The following is a 25,941-nucleotide window of genomic DNA, read 5'->3' on the forward strand; positions in this document are numbered from 1 at the left end:
GGAGGAAACAGGTGTTTATTGAGCACCTGCTGGGTCCTGGCACTGTGCTCAACGCTGTACAGGTACCACCTTGTTCCATCCTCACCAAGACCTGTTAATATCCCAGTTTACCACGAGAGAAACTGGGGCTCAGAGAGGTTGAGTGACTTCCTCAGGGTCACACAGCCAGAGCATGTGGGCAGCTGGGATATGGGTTTTTTTTCCTTTTAAAAGTTTCTTTTTTGGAGAATTCTCTGGTGGTCCAGTGGTTAGGACTCCATGCTTTCACTGCCGAGGGCGCAGGTTCAATCCCTGGTTGGGGAACTAAGATCCCACAAGCCGTGCGGTGTGGCCAAAAAAAAGAATAAAAAATCCTTTTCTTGGGACTTCCCTGGTGGTCCAGTGGTTAAGAATCTGTCTTGCAATGCAGGGGACGCAGGTTTGATCCCTGGTCAGGGAACTGAGATCCCACACGCCACGGTGCAACTAAGCCCGTGCACCACAACCAGAGAGAAGCCCGCGCACGGCAACGAAGAGCCCGCACACTGCATCCAAGACCCGATGCAGCCAAAAATAAATAAATAAATATTTTTTTTTAAAAATCGTTTTTTTAGTTTTAGATTTTGAGTGAGAATGAGACTCCAACTCTAACTTTTAAAATTCTTGGAATTCTTTAAAATTTTTGGTAAAATATACATAACCTACAACTTACCATTTTAACCAATTTTTAGGGTACAGCATTGAATGACATTAAGTACATTCTGGGGTATGATTTTAAGCCTGAGTGGTTCTGAAATCTGTCAGCTTTTCACAGAAAAATAGAAGTTGAAGGAGAAAGAAAGAAGGAGAGAGAGTGAAAGAGGGTATGTCAGGGGAGAGACACAAGAATGAGACTCAGGCAGAGAAAGAAACATAAGGGAAAAAAGACACAAAAGGAGACAAAAGGAGACGGGGATGAGAAGGGAGAAGCAGGAGAGACAGAAGGAAAGAAGAGAGGGCTGAAAAAGGAGGAGAAAGAAAAGGTCAGGGAAGAGATGGTAAAAATGAAATCAAAGTCAAGGCAGGCCCTGGGGCAAAGGAGCCACCCCGAGCCTGGGGTTGGTTGGGGCTGCCCAAAGCCGGCCGTCCGCAGGTGACCCGCAGTGGGTGGCCCCCCTTCCTGGCCTGAGTCGGGGAAAGGATTTCCACCCCCGAAGCTCCTGTACTGTAAACAGGGGCTGGGCTCTGGGAGATGTGAGGAGCCCCAGGCTCTGCCTCCTGCCTGGGGTGGGGGGTGCCCAGGGTCCTGCACACATCCCACGCTTCCTCCTAGTTTCCCACGCTTCTGCCACTCTCCCCTCCTGCAGGACTTGGGCTGCATCCTAGCACCACCTCTATGATTATTTACTTAATATTACAGGCCTTTTTAAAAAAACCGAAGCCAACTGATTTCTATGAAGGAAGCGTTGCATCATTATTGTGAACAAAAACAGTATCACTTCTCACCAACACAGAGGACCTGTGAAACTAGCGATGGTCTAGAATTCTGGTTGGGTGTTGGGGGCAGGGCTGCAAGACAGAGCCGGCTCCTCTTCCTTAAACAGGAAGCACAGCAGATGCTGGGGGAGCGGGGAAGAACCTTGTCCCCGACTGGACCTGCTCTCTGATGTAAGCAGAGGATGGAAGGTAACTGGGAAAGGGAGCTCACCCTCAGCAAGGGATTTGGTGCTGTTTCACCTGGTCACCCAGTCAGACAGGGCAAGCGGCCAAGCCTTGGGGAAATACTGGTCCAGGGTGAACCTCAGAGGGGACACAGAGGCCCGGGGTTGCCGTGGCTGTATGAGGTCTCACACGGAGCCAGGGTGGAGCCAGGCCCAGGACCCTCTGGGCCTGGGGTGACCTGCGGTTGCCCGGCAAGTGGGGTGGGCTCACCGGTGGCCTCGTCCAGGCTCTCCTGCGTGACGTGGTCGTTCTGGCTGACCCACTCGCCGTTGCACTTGAAGTAGATCTGCGTGGCGGGGAAGGCACGGCAGCGCAGCTCCACCGGCTTGTTCTTCACGATGTAGGCGTCCTGCGGCTCCCGCAGGAAGTGGGGCAGCGGCTCTGCCGGCGCCGACGGGAAGGAGTCTGGGAGCACCTCGCTGCCAGAATCAGTGCCTGCAGAGGGTGGAGGGTGGGAGGGCTCCGTGAGGCCACAGGCTGGGAGGCCCGGGTCCCCTCCATCCCCTGGGGGCCGTGGCAGAGAGAGGAGGCCAGGGGGAGGAGGAGGGCTAGGCAGTTGGAGGAGACCTGCTGGGACGCCCTCTGTGGCCTGGGCGAGGTCTGACACTCCTGTGGCCTCGGTTTCCCCACTGTGACCTGCTATTAAGAGGCTGTGTTTTGGAGCCAGTCCCAGCCCTGTGATGCTGTGTGATTCCACTTTTTTACAGATGGAGGAGTCAGGGTGGCCCAGGGAGGTGAGGTGACCCGTCAGGGCAAGGACACCCCTCTCCAGCTCTCCCCACCGGCCGTCCCCGGCCTCCCTCCAGTTTCCCACGGCGATGCCACAGTATGTGAAGAGCTGGAAATGGGCCTGAGGCTGGAGCTCAAACCAGGCCGGCTCTGCCCCGAAGCCACAGCTGCCCTGTGCAGCCCCAGCCAGCCAGGCTGATGGAGGCAGGGAGACAAGTCAGGGCCCACAGGGGCGAGGGTGGGCTGAGGTGGGGTGGCAGCAGCAGGCCTGGGCTCCCTGGTGCTCGTTCCCAGAGTGCTGCCTCCTCCAGGAAGCCCACGGCAGGCAGCAGCATGCAGGGGAGACCACCTTCCCTGTAGCCTTCCCCCAGACCCTCCCTTCCTCTGGTCTGTGGCTCTGATCCACCCCCTTAGCATTTCCCACTTCAGCCAAATCCACACCGTCGGCCCTATGGATGAGGGCACTCGGGAGGCTGGGAAGGCAGTGAGGCTGTGCAGGCGGCCATCTCCTCCCGCAAAGGGGCCAGATGGAAACCGGCTGGCTCCCTGGAAAGAACAGCACCTCGGGAGGTGAGACAAACAGGAAGGGAGAGGGGCCTGGCCACCACCAGTGTGGGGAGGGAGGGAAACCAGGCTGGGCCAGGCTACTGGTTTACAATCCACGTAGGAAAATTGACTTTCCAATGCCAAGCCCCAAACAATCAGGTGGCTGGGGACAAGCGGCAGGGGGCTTGTCCTCCTCTGCTAACTGCTCCCGAGGAAATAACGAATTAAGCTGCAGGGGTGCATGTGTCTGCCCAGCCCCTCGCCAGCCTGTGCAGTCCTGTCACTGTCCCAGAGCTCCAGTCCATCAAGTGGAGCTGGGGCCCCAGGAGGCCATGGGACTCTCAGGTATGGGGAGTCCCCCTTTGGGCAGAGGGGCCAAAGGGACACATGGTTCTTCAAGAGCAGAATGAACAAAATGTGCCTAGCATGCTTTATCAGTGTCATCTCCTTGTGGATCACAGCTTCTGCTAAGACGGAGGCTCTGAGAAAATGCGTGGGTTGTCACTGGCTCCAAGCTCTGGGCTGTGGGTGGGGTATGTGTGCGTGACCTGGGGGATCGAAGGGGAAGCCAGCAAGAAAAAGGATGAATCCAGCATGTTCCCTGTGACCCATGGAGAGCCCTTAACTCCAACCTCGTTACTTTGTCTCTGAAGAGGGAAGGGAAGTGAGCACTCCTCCTCTCTCTGGGATCTTTTGAGGATCATATGAGATAAACATGCACGAGCGCCTAGGAGGAGCCTAGGTACAAACTGCCGCATCAAAATAGCAACTAATGCTTCCCTGGAATTAACTGCTATGTTTCCATTTACACAGTTAACTTACCTAATTCTTGCAACAACTTTGTAAGGTATATTATATTGGTCCCCAGTTTACTGATGGGGAAGCTGAGGCTCAGAGCAGTTAAGCAACTTGCCCAAGGTCACACAGCTGGCCAGAGGCAGAACCAAGGTTTGAACCCAAGAAACCAGACTTCAGTGTTGCCCGGGGCTCCACACTGCCTATCTTTGGAGCGGCTCCATAACACTGTGGGTGTCCCCATACCTGAGATTCCTAATACACCCTGACACTGGCCGGGTGTCTGCAATTATGGGGGCTCTCTCATCAAAGGGCCAACAAGGCCAGGACTGTTTTTTGTGTTTCAAAGCTTGGGAAATTGAAGTCCATCAAACTGACGCAAGGTCACCTGGTTAGTGGGCATCTAAACTAAGAAAAGCACCGAGGATTCCCGAGGCCAGGGCTCCCAAACACCTGCTTTCCTCTGCCAGACAGGGAGACACCTTCTCTGTAGGTAAACTGGCAGCCCCTAGGGTCTGGGAATGTGGGCAGTTGATGGCGAGATGACACAGTGCCCAGGGAGCTGGACATGGGTCTCCCGGTGGCCTGAGAGCTGCTCACTATGGCCCTCCCGCCAGGCGGGCAGTTCTAGGGAGAGCAGGGTGCAGCCAAGAGGACTCCAGGCCCACCTCCCGCCACCAGCATCCCTGCTTCAGTCTCAGGCCTGAGGAGTGTAGGGCAGGGCTCAGGCTTCAGACTCAGACACCCCAGGGTCTGAACCAGTCCTGACTGGCCTCAGGCACCTCATCTGTGAAATAGGGGGACTGGACCCCCCTCTGGGGATGGTGGCCATGAGAGCAGGTATATGGGAACCCACGGATGCAGCTGCAGGCTTGCCCTACCTTCTAACCACACAGCCTCCAGGTGACGGCCGCCTTGGCTCTCTGTGGCACTGCGGGCTGCATTTATGACTTTGTTTCATGACCCTAATGTGGCTCATTTACAAAGCAGGCGGAGACTCGACTGAGGAAAGTCAACATTAGACATCCATTAGGGCAGCAGGCCTGAGTCTGGCGGCCCCGTGCCCCACCCTGCCACCCCACCCCTCCTCTCAGCCCTGGCACGAAGACTCAGCCCTGGTCTTGGCAAGAGGATGGCTGGGCATCCTCATCACTGCCTCCCTGTCATTCAGGACAGTCCTGGGTGGCTCTCTATGCAGCCACTGCCCGCTTTCCCACATCCCCGTCCCTCAGACGTCCTGCAGGAAACAAGGAAGCAGCAGCAAGAGCCGACCTGAGATTCCTCCCCACAGGGACCACCATGGACTACGTGCTGGCCGGCACACAGTAGGTGCTCAGTGAACACAAATTAAAGGTGTGTGGGAGGTGCTGCCAGGGCCTGGGTAGTGACTGAGTTGGGCCCCTGTCCTGACCAGTGGACATGTGCCCTCCTCCTTGGCCCTGGCTTGGGGCTTAGCGGCTGAGGAAGGTTCTTCAGGTGTCCTGGAGGGGGGACACCTGAGCCTTCCCTCTTCAGCTTGGAGGAGGAAGAATCATGAAGTTGGGGGTTCCTGGGTGCCCCCTCTGCCAGAGGCCTTCAGAGGGTGATTTTATATTAACTCACTGAGCCCTGCGGCAATCCTTGACAGAGTTTTCCAAACTTTTTTGGTCTTTAGTGTCTTGGTAATTTTTACCCAGTAATTTTACCCCACGGCCAAAAGAAATTCCTAGTGGTTTTGTTTATTAAGTAGTTAGATCCAACCAGCTTACGTGTTTGTGGGTGGGTGTGTGTATATCCTAACAACTTAGTATCCATTGGAAAAAATAATACACATAAATTGAAAGAAAGGTAATATTTGTATTACATTCCTATATAGCTACAATGACTTATAATGGGGATGTCTTGGAATCATAGGAGACATTGCTGCCCTCACAGTTTGTCTCAGAGTACTCCCAAATGCCAAATTCCCAGCTTTGCAAAGGTATGGTGCCATCTAAAGGAAAGAAGTGTGTGTCATGCTGAAATTGTAAGCTATCTTGAGCTAGCAGTTGTTGTGGTATCTGGCATCTGTCCAGTATTGCTGTGTTTCCATGGAGATTAAAAATATCCCACAGCACCCCCTGTAGCATTCCAGAGTGCCTGGGCACACAGGTTGGGAACCACATCCCTTTGGGAACCACATCTCTATAAGTTAGGTACTACTATTAACCTCATACTACAGATGAGGAAACTGAGACCAAGAGAGTTTAAGTAGCTGATACAGGGCTATAAAGCTAGTATGTAGCAGAGCTGGGGAGCACATCCAGACAGGTAGACACCTGAATCTGACTTCTGAACTGGGAATTATTTGCCAGATGTTTCAAATAGTTCATCTAATTTACTCCTCACAACCCCCAAGGTGAGCATTATCCTCCCATGTTACAGATGAAGACATGGGGCATCAAGGGACTTGCCTGAGGTCACCTGATCAGCGGGAGGAAGCCAGGCTTGGAGCCGTATCCCTCGGTCACCTGTCTCCCTGGCTTCACTACTGCTCTCCCCACTGCCCCATCTTCACAGAGGAGAATAAAACACCGAGGAAGAGGTCCCCCAGGAGGAGGAGTCTTTGCCACCGCCAGGCCAGATATGAATTTCCCCCTGGTGTGAAAATGGCCCACATAAAGTGTGGTTTTCCAATGGCAGAATTCATTTGAACCTATAGTTGCAAAAATGCAACCTGCCTTTACAGCTGCATACACGAATGGCCTAGCTAATCCAAAATGAAGGTATGAAAGAGAACGCATCCCTGCACAGATGTAACCAAAGATGGTCAAACATAGGAAGAGAACCACTGAAGTCAGGAGCCCTGGGTTTTCACCCCAGCTGGGGACCGGCACTGCTGTGTGGCCTTCCTCTCAGGCCTCGGGGCCTCCATCTGTCAAATCGGGAAGTTGGTAGAGTCAATCTTTTGAGCCCCACTATGGTCCTCACACTTTGAGATTTGAAGATGCCTGATGGGGAATATGTTAATGCAGGACAGGGCGCTGTTGGGTAAAGTTTTTCTGCACGAAGCAAATTTGCTTAAAGTGGGGTCACCTTTCTTGCCAGTGTTATTCCTGGTGCAAAGACCCAGCACCTACTGGGATCCTAATGCACAGCGTTGGGGGGAGGCTGGGAGGGCGGAGGAGGAACTATTTACTGTTGGGCTCTGCCAACCATGCCGCAGCCCACCCACCCCGGCCTCGGATGAAAATGACCACTAGAGTCTCTCTGGTGGGCACCATTCAAACCCTCGCTTCTCATTTACCTATTCCTGCCTGTATGGGGTGTCTTGTCCGCGGGGCTCACTTGGATGCACTGAATCACAGGGATAAAGGTTACTGCAAGGGTCATCTCGTACGACATCCCCCTGCCCATCAACTCCGTATCCAACCTTGACTCACATACCTCCAGGGATAGGGAGCTCACCACTGCCTTTCTCAGCCAGGCTCTCCTTTAGACAGATCTAACAGAAAAGCTTTCCTTACTTTCTGCTGAAATTTGCTGTCGGAGGCTCCAGCCATCGCTGTAATTTCAGCCTCTGAGGTTACACAAAACAGTGTGCTTCCTCTTCCCCACGACAGCGTTCCAGCCTCTGAAGGTTGCGGCGTGCCCCCCTGGCCATCTAGCCTTTCTCTCAAATATTCACAAGACACCGTTTGGCATCTCCTCACCACCTGGCTTCCTCATGGGCAAGTTCCATTTTGCTCACAATCCGCTTAAAATGTAGGGAGGGGAGGTGACCAGGGTGGGGGTCTGCTGGCGCCTCCCTGCTTCTGGCAGCTCGAAGGCTGCTTGGCAGTTGTGGGTGGCTGCTTCTAGAAAGCAGGGAGCACATCACATGGTTCTTGGTGTCCCCCATGGGGTCCAGGACAGGGTACCCGTCCCCTGGGACGGGAGTGGAGCTTGCAAGACAGAGCCAGGAGTCTGAGCCCGGTCGCCACCCGACAGCAGGACCCGTGCCAGACCATGTGCTCCTTCCCAGGGGCTGGGGCTGGGCAGAGCCTAGTGTGGAGACACACCTGGCAGGTGGGAGGTCCTGATGGGGTGGAAGTCAAGGCCACGGGCTTATTTAAGACGTACCAGAATCTAAGCCACTAGAATAAGCAGAAGCCAAGGGCCTTGGAGATGAAGGAAGTGGGTTCAGGACAAAGGTAAACCATATTTCCCAGAACTACCCCTGAGAGGAGGGGGACACCAAAACTACAGTGCTCAGACATCCCTGGATGGGAGACTGTCCCTGGTTGCTAGGAGAGGCCAGAGGGGTTGTGCTTCCCTTATGGTGACGCTGAGCCTGGGGTCCAGACTGGACTGGCGCATGGTGGAATGGGCTGGCCTGAGAGCCAGCAGACCAGTTCAAATTCAAATCCTCACTCTGCCACTGAGACCTTGAGAGGGCCTCAGTTTCCCTATCTATGAAAAAGGGGCTAATAGGTACCGCCATGTCAATTTTGAGGTGTTGCTGTGAAGGTCAGCTGAGAAAACAGATGCAAATGTGCTCTGTTAACTGGGTAGAGCCCATGCCCCAGGGAGAGGCAAAGCTTCTCCGGCTGAGCCGTGTGTGGGGAGGCCTGAAACCCCGCACTGGCAGCCTCCTCGGCCTATAGACACCTGAGCCCCTGTAGGCCAGAAGCACAGCAAGTCGAGTGCAGAGGCACCCGGAGCCCTGTTCTACCAGCTCAGAGAGGGGAAGTGACCAATGCAACATCACACAGCAAACTAACAGCCAAGCTGGACCAGAGCCCCATTTCTGGTTCACAGCTGAGGCGGGAGACAGCACAGCATGGCATGGCTATGGGTAAAAGCTTGGGCTCTGTATTTTCCCATGCCTGGGATGGAAACTCACTACCATCCATCTCAGTCAGGTCCACCCCTGGCCACTAGGGCAGAGAGACCTCAGAGGCTGCAGTGGTCTAGTAGAGAAGGCTTCGATACCCCTGCCCCTTGGTTTCTGTCCCCAGGTGGGTGACAAGGCCAGGCCTGGGACACCCCCCACCCCAGGCTCAACTGCAGGGGGTGGGCATCTGTAGCTGAGCAGGGCTGGCTGGTGCGAGGCGGTGCCACACTGAGGAGCAGGCCTGGGAGGGGAGGATGGGGGGCAGGCGGGAGGTGAGAGAGAGAGAAACGCCCCACGCTGGGCACATTTATCATCCGTAATCACAGTCTAGCCCCTGGACACCGGCTAATTCTCGCCAGACTTGACCTCCCACTGCATGGAAAATCTCTTCCATTCACCATGAGGTGGATGTGCTCAGTGGGGAGTGGGGAGAGAGCGGGGAGAGGAGCCCGCTTATTATTATGTTTTAAAAACACACAAACCCCACATGGAAGGACCCCTCCCTGGACACAAAGCCCTTCTTCCATCTGGCCCTGGCTTCTGGCAGCTGTGGAGTTCAGGCTGGGGCCCCCTCAGAGGTGGTTACAATGGCCGTTACTGATGACAAATGGGGGCTGGTGGGCTTGGGGGGCCTCCTTCCTAACAAAGGAGGCCCCTTGCACAGCCCTTTTCCCATACCCTCTGCAGACCTGCCCGTGCCCATGACGTCACTTCTGATCCCCAATTTGCAGGTAAGGAAACTGAGAAACAGAGAGGTTAAGTAACTTGCCTAAAGTCACAGAATAGGGTTGTCAGTGCTTCAATCTGGATCTCCCTGACTCTAAGATCATACTCATTAACCTCTATGCCAGTGGTTCTGAAACTGCAGCATGTCCCGGGATTAGCTGGAGGCTTGGTAAAACCTCCGCCTCCCCCCAGAAGTTTCCACTTAGCAGGTCTGTGGCGGGGGTTGAGAACGTACACGTCTAACAAGTTCCCAGGTGCTGCTGCTGGTCTACTGCTCGACACTCCCGTGCCTCCCAACAGAAATATAAAACACTTAGCACACATAATGGTGCTCAGTACAGGTCAGCTCCTTGCCCTGAGCACTTCTAGGATTCAGCTGGAGGCCTTTCAAGAGGAACTAGAGGAATTACATGGCAGCATTGGTGCCGCTTGCTTTAGCTTGAATCAGGCCCCTGGTGTGTGGTAATCAAGATCATGATACCCATCACCTGCACCTGTGTTCTTGCAAATTACTTAGCCTCTCTGGGCCTGTTTCCTTTATCCGCAAAACGGGAGTAATAATATTTCTAGGAAACACACTATACACACAAGTTGCTTAGAGCGGTGCCTGGCACATCAAAAGGGCTTATTGAGTATAAGCTGCATTATTTTTTTATTATTATTACCATTGTTACTATCTACTTCATCTATATTATCTTTCCAACAATGTCTATCCACCTCCACTGTTTACCTACAGTCGCTCAGGGGATAAGTAACTGGCCCAAGTCACACAGTCGCTGAGCAGCAGAGGGAAGATTCTGAGCCGGGTTTGCGACTCCAGTGGTAGAAACTGTCTACCACGAGCAAAGAGCGAAGCCCGCTCTGGCTGCTTCCTCTGGAAAGGATGAAGAGTTATTTTCTTACTTATGTTTCCTGTGCTTCCTTCTAAACCCCTAAGCTTAGCCCAAGGTTCTGTTCAGTGTCACCCATGAAGGGAGAATGTCTCCAGTAGGGAACCAGAGGCTGTGTCAGTCACCCACACTCAGTGACCTTGGGAGGCCTGACCCCTGCCCTCTGTGTCTGTCCATCTATCCCCTGCTTGCTCCTCCTTATTGGGCACCCTTGAGGTGCGAGTGTTGGCTTGGCATTGGCTGGTCCAGGTCCTGGGAGAGGGGACGGTCACTTGTTTCTCCTGAGACTCCCTGCCCCCATCCCCCCCCACCCCCAGGATCCCCAGTTCAAAACAATGGAGGCTTCAGGGCGCCCTTGATGTAAAGGTTCAGTAGGTGGCTAATTTTAGCTGAGAAATACTCGGCATTTTCCCAGCTGCCGTCACTGCCGCACTGTGAGCAGGACAAATGGCCTAGGTTTTCCTCCCCGATTGTTCTCGGCCGGGGGGCTAGGGGCTGACTCCAGCTCAGGACAATTCCCTTTGTGTCTGCTTCCGGGTGACTCTTAATAACTCGTGGGGACAGCCTGGAGCTCCCAGGCCCCTTCCCCCGCCCTGCTACAGGGCCCCTAGCTTCATAGTCAGCGCATCTCAAAATGCGGCGCTGAAACAGGACTTGCTGCTCGTCAGGGGTGGGGGCAGAGAAGGAGGGCTTGTGGCCTGAAGGGGCCTCCTGTGGACAGATGGCGAAGCCAAGGCGCAGAGAGGGTGTGACCGACCTAAGCACAGCCCAGTGCTCTTGGCACCAGGTGCAGGAGAAATCCCACCACTGTCTGAGCTTCCACCCAGCATGGGGACACCTCAGAGAGTGAGACCCCAGACTGCAGGCCTCCCATTCTCTTGGCCTCCAGTGGAGACACCTGCCCTTCCCCCACACCCCTCACCTGGCTGAATCCCTCTGTCCTCAGGTCTCACCTTGAAGGTCACCTCCTCAGGGAGCCCAGCCCTGACTGCACCCTCCCAACTATACCGGGGCCCTGGCTCTTCCTCCGGTATTTCTTTTCCTTATTGCCCTCAGCACCTTTTCTTAGTTAGGTACTCATGGTGTATTTCCTTATTTAATGCCAAGTCCCCACCAGATTCTGGGGTCCCAGGGGCAGATACAACATTTAACCACCTGTGTGGGCCCTGGGGCAGGGTCCTGGAGCTCCGCTGTGCCAGGGGAGACTGGGAGTCCCGGGGGAGTGGCTGGGGGCACTCAAGGCTCAGAACAGTCGACCTATTCAGCCGTTTTCAGCAGCACGACGGCCTAACCGGCACTTTCTGCCTGGACACCACCCCTGGCTGGATGACACGTGTATGCCCACTGCTGACCCCCAGTGCCAGCTTGGCACACAGCAGATGTTCAATAGACGCTTCTCGCATGAATGAATGAACCTTCTGGGCTCCTCTCCCTGAGGGAGGAGCCCCGATTCGACCTATGCCCCACCCTTCCCATGGAAGGCTCTGGAAGCAAGAGAAATGAGGCGCCTTGGGGAAGGCACCCACGGCCCAGGGTGGCCCCATCCCCGAGGGCTGTTTGCTGGCCTTGCAGCCGCCAGCTCTGCCTGGCCCCCCACTGCCCCAGCCAGGACCCAGCATGCTATAATTAGAGTCCTCCTTCCAGGCTCCAGTAATGAGGGGTGTTGGGTGCCAGCCGTAATTACAGCCTGGTTAAAGCGAACAGGAGCCGCCCCCAAGCCAAATTACAAAGTCTGCAGCCGGACTCCCTCCTGCCCCGCTCCCTTTTTATGGGGCTGGTTACGGGGAGGGACCGGGGAGTTGACAGAGAAGCCAGCTCAGGCTGGAGCTCTGGTTTCGGAAGAGTGGAAAGCCGAGGAGAGCCCGAAGTCTGGCCTGTGTTGCTTTGAAACTGTCCTTGCACCTCTCCCGGCCCCACCCTCATCAAAAATGCCCTTCCAAAGCCGAGGTTGGGAATGAGCAAAGAAACCAGCTGAGGCTGCTCTTGCAATGCGTTCATCCTCGCCCCCATCTTCGGGCTGAGCTCTCTGCCAGGCCAGGCTAATGGCTCCCCGCACAGTCGTATTTCATGGGCACAGCCAACATCACCCCCGTGTTACTAACCAAGGTTTGGTGCTTAACTAACTTGCCCCAAATCACACAGCCGGTAAGAGGCAGACCCAGGGCTTGAGCCAGGCCCACACAGGGAGAAGGTTCTAGAGGGTAGGTACATTTCATCTTGAGCCCCCTTCACTGCACTGGGCATGGGGTGGGGCACAAGGAAGGGCTCAGTGAGTCCTGAGAATGATGAGTTTTGCACATCATTTGAGAGGTCTAGATGAGTCCTCTCCCTTTTAGAGATGGAGAAATAGAGACTCTGATTTCCACTGGTGTCTCAGGATCCAGAGGCAGAGCTAGGATGTGGGTGACCTTGTCGGTCTCAGAATCTCAGGATGTTAGTATGTAAGGGCTATAGAGAAAATCTAGTTCAGGGGCAAATACACAGCAGCCTGGCCCATCCCAAGGCTGTGACAGACATCACTAATTGATCATCAATCATGGCAGGCCTGGACAGGGCCTCAGATTCCTTCTCAGCCCAGGACCACACAGCCATACCAATCAAGCAATGAAGAAGATTCCACCATCCCTGATCTGATTAGTTCCCACTCACCCTCAGTTACTCGAGGGGAAAGTGGAGCCCACAGAGCTGGGGTGACTTGCCCCAGTAATGGGGTGACTCTTATTCCTTAATGACCCATCCTCTGTGGATGCCAACCTGCCACTTCCCACTGCATCCTCAGCCCAGCCTTGTCAACTCCGGGCTTCCTGTGTGGGAAAGACTCCCTTAAGGCTCCCTCCAGGCCCTGCAGCACTCACCCAGCTGGTTGATCTGCTGCTCTGACCAGAAGGTGGATTTCATAAGGGACTGTGGGGGAACAGGCTTGCTCACTGGTGGAGGTGCCCCAGACGCAGCAGCGGAAACCTCTCCACATGGCCCCGAGCTGCCCACATGCCCCTTCCTGGGCCCCTTGGCTGGGCTCTCCTCCCAGCCTAAAAAGCTGGCTCCAGCCACCCACTGCCCACTCACCACAATTGGCCTGTAGTGACTCAAGTCTCCTTGTTACCTCTCCCCCTCCTCCCCCCCAACATCTTCTGCCCCTGGCGTCCCCCGCTCCGACAAGCCTCTTCAATAGCGCCTTTGATCCAGGCTCTCCAGCCTCTTAAACAAGGACGGCCTTCTGCCTTCAGCAAGGGGTGTTGGAAAGAGGTGGGTGTGGGAGGACGGTGACCATGACAGGACAGGCACAACCCTGCGGTCCTCACCTTCTCGTGACCCCCCATCCCCCACCCCTAGCCTCACCAGGATGACCAAAGGTCCTGAGCTCAGAGGCCCTCCAGGGAAGCTGTGAGAGCTGCTGAGCTTTCTGGGAGGTGCCTCTGCCTCACCCAGCAGTGCCAGGCCTGGACCGGAGGGCATTTTCAAAAGGACACTTTAATTAGGGAAGAGGGAGGCCAGCCAGCGGGATTGTAGGCCACACCCGGAGCCGTCAGAGGCCTCTAAACTACCAGGCCCAGCCTTCCTCTCTAGCCTCCACCTACTACCACCTCCTCCCTGTGACTGTGGGGAGGGGAGATCCCTGAACAGCCCTGTTCGCTGCCCCCATGGTGGGGCCCCTAGAAAGGAACACTGGATGTCTCAGGTGTGGTTGCTTGAGCCGAGGTGTGGCTCTCAGGCATGGAAACAAGGGTGCTGAAGACGGTTGGCAAAACTGGAGAAGCCATCCTCAGGCGGGAGGCAGGAGCAGTGGCCACCCTATGCTGGGCCACAAAAGGGACTGGGCACCAGAGACTCCACCCCTGACCCTGTGAGCCCCTACCTCTGTCCACCAGTAGGGACAATGACAAAGGTCTGCTTGTCTCCTAGAGGCTCTGGCTTAAACCCAAACCATGCTGTTGTTCCAGGCGTTCTCCCCAGCAGACAGTGTTCTCCCCCGTCTCAGATGGGCAGCCTGGGAGCTGCCCGGGGCTGTCTGCCCCTAAATGTCAGGAGTGGGGCAGAGGACCCAGGCCCACTGACCTGGCTGAGTTTGGAGGTGGCTGAGGCTCTGTGCCCACAGGTTTTCTCTGTGACCTGAGTTCCTTCTCTATAAAATGGGGAGACCCAAGTGAATCTCCCAGGCCTGTTGTTCAGGTAAACAGAGTCACAAATGTGAAAGTAATCGGCACAGGGCCTGGCTGGGCTGCTCAGAAAACCCATGCCGGACTTGGTTAGGGTTGAAGAGCTGCCCATATACTAAATTCATCTTTCTGGGCCTCAGTTTCTTAATATTCAGGTGGGTGAACAGTGCATTCTTCTTAAAGATGTGAAAGTGTTTTATAACCTATAAAGGGCTGTCCAAGTCTAAGATTAGTCATTGTGATTTTTCTAATGAACAACTACACTTACCCTTCTTCCACCCTGTCCGTGAGGTGAGGCTGGCCCATTTCTAACCCAGCTCACTCGTGTGAATCTGGTGACATCTGGCTCATGTGGCCCCATGCGGCCGCCTGCCCCGAGGTTCAGCCTATTCTTTGTTACCTGCCAGCTGCCTCTTGGACAGGGGGGTGACTGGAGGGTCCTTGGGCAGGGAGGACAAAGGGGGGCTGTGGATGCTTAGTTCTCTGGGGAAGAAGCCTTTACCTATTAGGTGAATCCTCTGCTGGGCATCAACCCCAAGAGAAAAGGCAATGTTGGGGTGGGGACCCAGGGGACCCTGGGGGCAGACGGGCATGGGTGGTAGCCGGCTGGGCAAAGCCCATCCTTGGTTCCTCCTGCCCTTTCTCTGAGGGAACTCCAGCAAGGTTCCCTGGAATGCCCCCAGCTGTGTGACCTTGGACAAGTCCCCTCCTCTCTTTGGAAGTACTTCTTCCTCTGAAATGACACTCTTCAAGTACATGGCTTATTCCGCTGCTCTTGGCTTGGCGGGAGTGGAGGGTTCTGGGAAAGGCACAAGGGAAGCCAGCCCCTCCACACAGCTCAGTGAGAGGCCAGGTATCCTGGAGGGGCCGTAGGGCTGGTTTGGAGGGACGTGGGGTGGCCTCTGGACACTCTAGAAGCAAAAGTGGTTGAGACCACGAGGGCTGCACCCCGGCCCTGCTGGCAGCCAGAGGCCAGCATGAGGCAACGCACAGATTCCTCCAGCCTAGACCCAGAACCGGGGAGCCCTGGCTGGAGCTGAGGCATCAGGAGGGTGCCTCGCTCTCAGTGGAAAGAGCCCCATGCACCCAGGAGAGACTCAGCATCAACAGCTGTGGGATTTTAGGCGCGAGGCTTTACCTCTTCGGGCCTTGGTTTCTTCACCTGTATCAGCCCCTAGCCTAGAGGATAACTGGGAAGAATGAGTGGGACTATGTGTGGAATACTTAGTGCAATGACAATTCCCCAGTTCTTGGACATGTTGCTTCAAGTCCCTGGGCCTCTGTTTTCTTGTCTGTAAAGTGGGCATCAGGACCTCACTTACCTCCGACGGATCACATGTATGAGAGGCTTTGGCACAGGCCTGGTGTGTAGCAGGCTTGCTAGGTGTCTGTGGAAGCCGCCGCGGCCAGGTGACCTGGCAGACTCCCCCACACACCTGGCAACAGCCCACCCTGGTTCCAGGGAGGGGACCAAGCCTCATCTCAGCCCTGCAACATGTGCGGGTTGTTTTCTCTGCCCTGGTTGTCAGGCCCCAGATGGCTGCTGGGCCCCCAGCCAGGGGCAACACCTTCCAAACCCACGTGGCCCCTCTGTGCAGCACCTGGCATGAGGAGGCGGGAGCTCACCACCCAGCTGGGGATGCCTTCCTGCCAGGGACTGGCAGCGAGCCAGGAGCCCGGGGACGTGGCCTGATTCTGCCCATTTCACAGATGGGACCCATCACGGAGGCACTAGCTACCTATGTGACTGGCCTGGGTGAGCCTGGAGTGGAGAAGGGTCCAAAAGGGGCACTGGGGGTCCTTAGACCCCTGATCTGAGGCCAGCGCCTCCTCTTCACTTAGCCCAAATTCCTCTCAGCCCAAATTGCCCGATTCACTTTCTCTTTGGGCAGAATGATCCCATTTAACAGATAAGGAAACAGAGGCTCAAGAGAGGTGAATGGTGGGCCTGGTGAGCTGGTGGCTGAGTTGGTGGCAAAGCTGGGGTTCAACCCCAGGGCTTTTCTCTTCCCACCGTGAGGCCAGGCACACCAGCTGGCAGACGCCAGTGGAGAAGAACAAGGCGAGATCTTCGGGTGCCTCTCCCCCTGCTCGCCCCTCAGTGCTAGGCAGAGAACCTCAGGGGGCACCTGCTAATTAACAGAGGGCTCCATCATGGTGTGTTCTTCCAGGGTCCCTCCTTAACCTGCCCCTGCCAGGATAGAGGACACTAGACACCCGCTTCCCCTCCCACTCCTGGGGCTGTCTCAATCCTCCTCCTTAGTAGACCTCCTTAATCCCTGTGCCCTTCCTTCTCCCTGGACCCTCACTGCCCCCCAACCACCAACTCCACATTCTCTGCTTTGCCTCAACCTCTCTGCCTTCTTCGTGGTCTTCCTTTCCACCCCAATAGGCTCCACACTGGCTGGAGTGTTCTTGTGACATCCCAAGGAGGCAGGGAACCTGGGCTCTTGTCTCAGCTCAGTAATTGACTGCTGTGTGACCTTGGACAAGTCCCTGACTCTCTCTGGGCCCCTGCTTGCCCATCTGTCATTGAGGGGTTAGGTGAGAAGTTCTGAGGTTCTGTGAATATCAAAACCTACCAAATGGGACTTCCCTGGCGGTGCAGTGGTTAAGAATCTGCCTGCCAACGCAAGGGACATGGGTTTGAGCCCTGGTCCGAGAAGATCCCACATGCCGCGGAGCATCTAAGCCCGTGCACCACAACTACTGAGCCTGCGCTCTAGAGTCTGCGAGTCACAACTACTGAGCCCACGTGCCACAACTACTGAAGCCCACACACCTAGAGCCCGTGCTCCGCAACAAGAGAAGCCACCACAATGAAAAGCCCGTGCACCGCAAAGAAGAGCAGCCCTGCTCACCGCAACTAGAGAAAGCCTGCACGCAGCAACGAAGACCCAACACAGCCAAAAATAAATAAACAGATAGGGAAAAAAAAACAACCTACCAAATGTTCAGATTGGTGTGCTGGTGGGCACCTGGGACCTTGGGCTCCTGGCTCGCCTCTCGGCTCCCCACTGGGGCCCTGGAGAAGCTGGTCCAGGGACTGGGCTGCCAGGCGGTACCACCCTCTGCACCCCTGAGTCCCTGACTGGCTCCATCTGTTTTCTCAGAGCCTTCAATGTGCCTCTGTCTCTGGCCTCTGCCTCAGTTCCCTCTGTTCCCTATCCAGTCCTCACCCCATGGCCATGGTGCTTGCCCCGTCACTGGAGCCTGCTCCTGGCAGAATTATTTCCCTCTGTGCTGGGCTTCCATTAGTCAGTACGTACAACGGCCCGGGCAGGGCACTGGGGGAAGAGGTGGCCATAAATCACAGTGGCTCCCTCTCTCCCAGCCTGGCTGCTGACAGCCTGGAAGCTCTGCTGGCTCAGCTGAGTCTCCCTTCCTAGAGGAGTTGGGGCCAAGCCCGGAGTGGCTCTGTGAGGGGCAGTGGCACAAATGTATGGCAGGCACACAGCCACTTACCCCATAACCTCTGGTGTATTACACTGTGATAGCAGCACCCCAGGTCCCTACAGTGTCACCTGGTGATCACTCAAGGAAGGGGACATGGTAGGGACCTTCCTTGGCAAGTCATCGTGACCCAGAGCCTCAGTTTCCTGGTCTGTAAAATGGGGTGGTCATACACCAACCCGACAGAGTTCATGGGAGGACTACCTGGGACCTGCCGACGTATACACAAAATGCCAGAGTATGACTCAGTAAATAATCACTTGCCTTCCGCCTGTGTGGGCTCAGAGTTGGGAGCCGTGGTGGCCTGTCTGCATACCTTTAAAGCCACATCTCTTACACCATACTCTTCCCTTTTGAGCTGGACAGGGACAGCTCTTCTGCTTGGAATCCAAACTGCCAGAGGCAAAACAATTCTCAGCAGAGCTGCTGGAGTCAGACCCACCGTTTGGAAAGGGTGAGAACTCAGCCCGCGCTAGGAGAGCACAGGAGTCTTTGGCATCCTCAGTAAACGAAAGTTTGGTTGAGAAAATTAAATGAGATCACAGGGGTGATATTAAAAGAGCAAATTGCTTTAAAGGGCTTCTGCTCGCTGCAGATCTCCCTGCAGATGGATGGCGCTAATTACCAACAAGGAGTGGCCCCCTCCGTAAGACAGGTCCCTGGGGGCCCGTGTTAGGGACTCTGGAGGCAGGAGCCCTGAGCTCCTTTTGTCTCCAATTCACATTCCCTGCCCCCATAATTAGGGGCACCTGGTGAAGTCTGCAAGCCTGCACTGTCTGGGAAACACTTGTTACCACCTCCCATGCCCATGCATATCTGCCGGGACTTAGGATGAATTGAGAATAACTTTGCTCCAAATCCACAATACAGACACATGTGTCAAGGAGGGCATGTCTTCTCATCTAGAATTCTACTTCTGGGATGCTCTCCAGAGGAGCTTGACCAAGCTGTGCGCATGGAGATGTTCACTGTGGCGTTATTTACCAGGGTAAATAGAGGGGGAGGAATGGGTTGAATAAATTAAAGTATATCCCGAGTGTGGATGATTCTCAAGTATCAATAGTGCTGTGTATGAAGTCTATGTAATCGCAAGAGAAAGGTCCATGTAACCATGTTAAGTAAGCAGACCACAGTGTGAAGGGAAGCATTAACTTGGATTACACCATGAAACAAACCTGGGCCTGAGCCTAAAAGGAAACATACTAATATGTAAGCAGTAGTTGGGTCTGGGTGGTGGGATAACTGCTGATTATTTTTCAGACCTTTGTTTTCCATTATTTGGGGTGATATGGTAACATTATTTGGCCTTTATAAACAAACAAACAAATGCTTCTCAGACCCAGAGGTACTGGGGAGAGGGCCAGAGCCTGGTGTTCTTTCAAAGAGCCTCAGGGAAGTGACCTTCAGGCTGCAGTTCTGGAAGTAGATCGGACAGTCTAGGCTCATCAAATGCCTAATAGCCTTGGGGCTGGGAGCTTGTGGAGGCCAGTGGCCATCTACCCTGCTCTGTGCACCTGTCGGACCAAGAAGGCCTCTCTGGGGATGTCCCGTTGTTCTCTGGCCAGGAAGAAGGTGGGGGGCAGGGAGAATGGCTGGTTCCAAAGCCAGGAAATAAATCTTCTCCCCCAACCCGGCTCTCCATTCAGGCCAGCTTATTGATGGAGACCCAGGGCGTCTGGGGAGAGTGAGCTGCCTTCCCAGGATGCGTGAGAAAACTTCCCTGTGCTGAGCCCATGGCGTCTTGTAGACTCTGAGGGCCCATCCTGGAGGCTTCCTCTGGCTGTTTCCTGGTGTTGTCAGCCTCACAGCCGGTGAATGCCAGGCGCCCACAGTTCAGAGCCGACTTACACTCCTCCCCCATCACCACAGCCCGCTGGGACCCAGGCCTTGGGGAGGGTAAGATGATCTCCATGCGCCTTATCAAATCTGATAGTCTGTGAAGGGAGGAGATCCCCATCAGCCCCCCTAGGAAATGTACCCCCCATGCTAGGTGCAGAGAGCCATGGACATTTGCATGTGATTTACATCAATTTGCATAACCACCTGCTATAGTGGAAAGAGCATTGAACCCAAGAGTCAGAAACCCTGGAGTCTAGTCCCAACACTACTACTGACTCAATGTGACCTTGAGCAAATCCTGTCCTCTCTAGGCATCAGTCTCCCATATGTTGAACTGGGGATGGCACTGCAGGTCTGTAAGTTGACATGGCATGGTGGGCAGTAAAGACACACATGGAGCAAGCAGGAGGTCCCTGGGACCTCCCCTTCCCAGGTAGGGACCCCTACCTAGGACAGGTCCTCTCTGAACACCTCCTGAAAGACATCCCTGAGCCAATGCACTGGCCTCCTGGGCCGCCCCCGGACCATCCCCAGGCTGATGGGTCCCCGGGAAGGGAGAGTGCTCATATGGTCCTGCCCAGCTCCCCTGGCCCTCCCCCACTTGGCAGCCTTTGGGAACGCAACAGCTCTGACACCCTGGAAATGCACTGAACCAAGTGCCAGGGAGCTTGGCAGGGCCCCAGGAAGAGGGAGGCAAAGCCCCTGGCTATCCAGGGATTGAGAGGACTTGCTGCACGCGTGCGCGCGCGTGCGCACACACACACACACACACACACACACACACACACACATACCACCGCCACCACTGTAGCCTGGACCAAAACAGTGTCACTCCCGACATCTGCCACCCTGGCCTTCCTTGAGAGCCTGACCACCTGCTGCAGGTATTTCCTGGGCAATGGAAAAAGGAGGTGGTGAAAAAACCCTCATTCCTGGGAAGCTCAGCCATTGCTTCTCCTTGCATCAGGATCTCTGGGACACAGTGTTGGGGGGAGGGCAGGACGCCAAAGCTCATGAAACTGTCTATTCCGGCACCTGCACCTTGTGCAGTGGGGTGGCCAGGATGGTCGTACTGGGGTGGGGATGTGGCCTTTCTGATACTCAGCCTTTGGGGGTCCCCTAAGGCTGGGGTCTACAGTGAGCAAGTGTGGGGAGCAGAGGGCACAGGCCCAGAGCCCACAGTTGACGAGGGGATGGCTGGGGGAGGGGGAGGAGTTAGGGCTCTGAGCTTCGAAGAGCCAAAGAGCTAAGAGGGACAGGGTGGGCTGCCCTTGGACCCTGGGGCCCTGGCGCTCAGGCCCTGCCCTCCTCCCACCCTTTGACTTCTCCAGGAAAACCCTCTCTGCTCCCCTGACCCCCACCCCCTTCCCTGCCTGCACTCTACTCCCTTGGCAGGATAGATTGCGAGGGTCTAACTCAGGCCCTGGTTGTCTCCGGAGCTCTCAGCCATCTCCTCCCCGCTCTGGGTGTACTTTAATGCCTCCAGCACCCACAGGTGCTGTCTACTGAGGCAAGTCCCCATGAAGGGGTCCAGCCTTGGGCAGGTCCTTCACCACTCTGAGCCCGTTTCCTCCACTGCAAAATGGGAAAGATGCACCCACCCCTTGCATTGTTCTGAGGACTAAATGGAGGCAATTTAATGCAAGCTCAGCACAGTGTCTGGCACATAATAAGAGCTGGAAAACTGCTAGTGGGTTTTATTATTAGCAACCTCTTGGAGCCTTGGTTTCCTCTTTCGTACAATGTGATACAAGTCCTACCTTCACAGGGTGATTGTGAGATTAGAAAGGGATGAGAGACATGAATGCACTCTGTAAACAGAAGTGGGTGAGGCTGCAGGCGTGAGGCTGCTGTTATCAGCACTCTGGGACTGATGCTGGGCCCCTTGACCTGCTGGTCAAACCTTGCCCCGCCCTGATACAGAGCCACAAAGGGAGCCGCCTGCTGTAGCCTGGTAGCTACATCTCTGTAGCTACACCTCTGTAGCTCTATCACCATGTCTGCTGCCCTGGCCCTAAGTCATCCCATGTGATGGATGAAAAAACTGAGGCCCAGAGAGGGCAACAGACCAGCCTACAGTCACACAGCACAGTGAATGCACAACTCTGAAGGAACTAGACCCAGAGAAATGAAACTCAAGATTCAGACACCACTGAAGAGAGCACTGGACAGAGAGTACAGACACTGGGAAAATACTGTAAGTTATACGATAATTATTTTAACCCAGATCTCAAGTTACCTTTTTATTAAGGGAGGAAAAAAAAAAAAAGCATTACATCTCACTTTGTTTACTTATAAAACTGGCACACCTGGTATACTTAAAGATGCAAAGTCCCAGAAAAGTGAGGTCAATATGAGAGCAAATGAAATGGCTGGCTTGAAATATACATCCCCAGCCTGTGGATTTTTTCAGAAAAGAAAAGCAAAACTTAAAGAAAAATAAATAATCCCCATTTCTTCCCTGCCTGTGTACCACTCTGCAGCTGTAAGACTCTCCCAGGACAGGAGTTATTTCTTGGTTCATTCATTCCTTTATCTGCTCAGGACTGACTGTGGGGCAGGGGGTTCAGATGGGGATGGAGCTGATGTAGAGACCGTGTACACTCTGCAACTTCCATCACTTTGCAGGCACAAGCGAAACAATCTGGAGACACAGTATTTAAAAGCAAACTTATTAAAGTGCAGGCCACCCTTGCCATGTACCAGCACATGATGGATTCTCATTTACCGTTGAAGGGCAAATAGAAAATCGCTCTCGCCCATGGGGAAGGGCTCTGTGGCCTGTGAGTGTGAAGTCCAGGGCAGTTGCCAGGAGAAAATCCAATTTGTCTTTAAATGCCATTTACACAGTGTTTCTACCACACCAACCACCCACAATATTAAAGGGGAAAAGGTAAAAGTTTAAAAGTTTAAAAACTGCATGAAGACTTAAGAAGACTGCAGCTGTAGGGCTCGGCCTTAGACAGACACATCATCGGTGTATCTGTCCAGGCTTCCTTGAGCTGTCGCTGTGTCCCGCTCACCAGCTGAGAAAGGATGAGGCTTGCCAGGTGAGAAGGCAGAGAGTGTGTATGTGTCTGTATGTGTTTATGTACGTGTGTGTATGTGTATATGTTTGGGAGTATGTGTGTACGTGAGTATATGTGTTTCCAGAGAGTGCAAGTATGCAAGCACAAGTGGAAATTTATGAGCATGTGTTGGAAAAGCTCCTGCCTTCCTTACCTTGTCTCCCTTAGCAGGAGCCAGGATTCTCTAATCATTCAACCAAGCAACGGAATGACCTCTGACAGATTGACTCTCCCTGGGTCCTAGTTTCTACATCAATATATTTGGAAGACTGAAATAAAACAGAGATAACAATACTGCGGGATGATTGCTGTCGTGGCTAAGCCCATGACAGGCATCACTAATCAATTGTGGCACTCTTTCTGATGGAGCCTGATCTTAGTCTCAGAACCAACACAGCTCCTGGAAATCATTATTGCTTGTTCAGAGTTGGTAGGCAAGAGGAAACCTATTTGCCAACCCTGAACTTGATGGTCTCTAGAGTTCCTTCCACCTCTAGAATGATGTAAGTATTCCCCTCTTCAGTTTCTACATGTATCTGGACTTATGTTAGAATCTATGGGAAACAGATTCTGCTCACATGAAAAGTTATAATCTATATTGGGGTGCTGGGAGTCAGAAGGGGGATACCCTTCATGAAAGCACTAGAGAGTAATAACAAAACTTTGGGATTTAGCCCTGGATCAGTGATTGCAAATACCTGGCATCAGTGCTACCATATTCCAATCCCGTGCCCACAGCAGATGATGTGGCCCTAGAATTCTTCTCAACGTAACACACCACACGGTCACCCTCAGGCTTTAAAAACAGCCACCTAAGATGAACTGTTTTTTTCTTTTTGTTTTTTGTGGGTTTCTTTTGCCACTGCTGCCCTAGATTTTGAGAAACAGGCTATACAGGCCTGGGGAAGCTGGGGTTATCAGGGAAGACTTCTTGGGAGAGGAAGGAATTAAACTGGGACTTGAGGAAGCACCCAAACACCCAGCAAGACCAGACAAATAAGGAAGAGAGAGAGGCTGGGGCTGGGGAGGGGCCATGGCAGGGATTCCCTGGAGGACCCAAGAACATGCCAACCAAGGCAGAGGCGTCCTGTTTGGATCCAGCACTAGAGCTGGAGGGTCAGGGTCATCCCTGGAGACCGGGTAAAAGGGGCTCTGAAATCTGCCCCACTGGCACCGCCCCCTGATTAAAGGCATCCTGAGGAGCAGGGCCTGGGGCCGCCACAGGGTAAAAGGCCTTCAGCAACCAGGAAGCCTGGACCCAGTGGGGTGTACCACGGGCTCCCAGTGGCCCTGCCCTGCTCAGGAGTGGTAGGTACTTGTGCCATGGCAGACCCCTGAGGGGTCAGGGAGATGGGCACCTGTGGCTCACACATTTTCCGCCTGGCTCTCCTGGGCCTGGGCATGTGCTTGGCGAAGGAACCACCTTCCTACCCCATCCAAAGCAGCAAGGCCACAGCCTGGGTACCAGAGTGGGAAGCAATAAATCTGGGCTCCAAAAGGCCCCATAGACACCGGGATATGTGGCCAGTAGCCTACAAGGGACCTTTCTAGAGGCCTAAGTATTCTGTCCTGTGGCCTTGGTTTTCGCCTGTGATGGGCTATCCCAGCAGCCATATGTCTGCAATGCCCACTGGGCTGATTGCCTCCTTAGCCACCTTGTGCTTTGGGGGCCATGGGGGAGGCATGAGGGGTGATGTGAGGGAGGGGCCAGGAACCATGCCAAGGGGCTCTCCTGGAGTTAGGAATGACAGCTGGGAAGCCACCCTCAAGGACAGCTCTGGATCCTAAGAGCCTTGCTCGAGAGCATGGTCTCAGCACAGAGCTATAAGATGCCTTCCCACAGGGCTAAGGGCCCATCTCAGCTGCCACTGAGTTCGGAAACACACGCTCACACATCGGAACATCACTCTCTGTCACTACTGTCCCCACTTCCTGGGAAGCCCCCAGCCCTTGCAAGCTGGCGCTGGGGCAACTGGGCCAGGACTCGAGGGAAGACAGGAGCTGGCAATCCCGAATGGGCTCCCCTTGGCAGCCTGGCTGTGTCGGAGCAAGAGCTCAGGCTGCTGGTGCCCAGGCTGCAAGGCTCTGGTGCCAAGGCCAGGTGGGTAGCATGCCGCAGACACCCAGGAGGACTTTGGAGCTGGTGCCAGCCCTTGGCATGTGAGCAGGCTGGAGACATGGCCGAGATCATGTTCTCATGTGTGCGTCCCACCCTGGGGTCACTCAGGCACCCGTGTGGGGCTACACAAGGAGGGACAGAAAACCAGCACACAGAATGGCCCACCTGAACACCATCTGGGGACCCCCAGCCTCTTTGCCAGAAGGAGCTATGTTTGGGACCACCTGGCCGACCGATGCACATACAGGCCTATGTGTACACCGCTGCCTGGAGGAATAAGGAAGAACATACAGGTGGGAGTGGAGAAGGTAGGTCAGCGAGGCATGTGTTTTATATCTTTGTGCGTGTGCGTGTGTGTGTGCCCTCTGCCTCAGTGCGCGTGCGTGCGTGTAAGAGGGTGCACGTCCATGTTCACTGTGAGTTCAGTGTGCACACAGGAACGTGTGCGCAGGTCTGTGTAAATGTGCATGTACAGGAGCTACTTTTAAAACAAAGACCCTGGGCTGCAAAGGGAAATGATGAGATTCTTAAGAACAGCGAGTACAGCAGATACTAGCCAGTCTACTGGGGGTTGTTACATTCATTGTGTATCCATTCTGCCTAATACATAAATTACTAATGTAAATTAAAGCATAATTGAAGCCCTTTAGGCCCAAATATTTAAATTATTTAACAGGCAGTCAGGAATGGGAGAAAAAGGGAGGAAGAGCTGAGTTTAACACCCAGAGGAAAAAGTGCCAGTTCAGGGGAAGAAGGGAAGGGTGGACCTCCACCGGTTCATCATCCCTCCTGGCTGCGGGTGAGGATGCGCCAGCCCCAGGTGGATCCCAGGTTAGGGGGGCCCTCCCGCTCCAGGACTCCTCTCCCTGGGCTCCGTCTGTACAGTCTGCTTCCCCCTCTTCCTTCCTCCCCTCCAGCTGCAGCCTCCCAGGGCATTCCTGCTTGGGTAAGCACGGCTGAGGCAAGAAGTAAGGCTGCCTGCCCAGGGAGGGTGGCCAGGGGAGCCTGTCTTCTGCTTCTCAAAGGCTCTGCCATCAGGAGAATGCGAGCTGGTCCAAGGGCCCAGGGCCCTTGGACAGGTCCCCAGTGTGAAGGGCATCTTTAT

At 54.5% G+C, this 25,941-nt stretch overlaps 1 protein-coding gene across 2 annotated transcripts in view; it reads right to left on the reverse strand.

Annotated features, from left to right (window-relative positions):
- UNC5B (unc-5 netrin receptor B) overlaps positions 1 to 25,941 on the reverse strand; it is a 77,591-nt gene that overhangs the window by 17,548 nt on the left and 34,102 nt on the right. For both annotated transcript variants that reach the window (XM_065893733.1, XM_065893734.1), the window contains exon 2: positions 1,891 to 2,115. In XM_065893733.1, coding sequence (XP_065749805.1) covers positions 1,891 to 2,115 — 225 coding nt within the window. The remainder of the gene's footprint in view (positions 1 to 1,890; positions 2,116 to 25,941) is intronic.

This window comes from Phocoena phocoena, chromosome 16 (assembly GCF_963924675.1).
Source record: "Phocoena phocoena chromosome 16, mPhoPho1.1, whole genome shotgun sequence".
Classification (NCBI taxonomy): domain Eukaryota; kingdom Metazoa; phylum Chordata; class Mammalia; order Artiodactyla; family Phocoenidae; genus Phocoena; species Phocoena phocoena.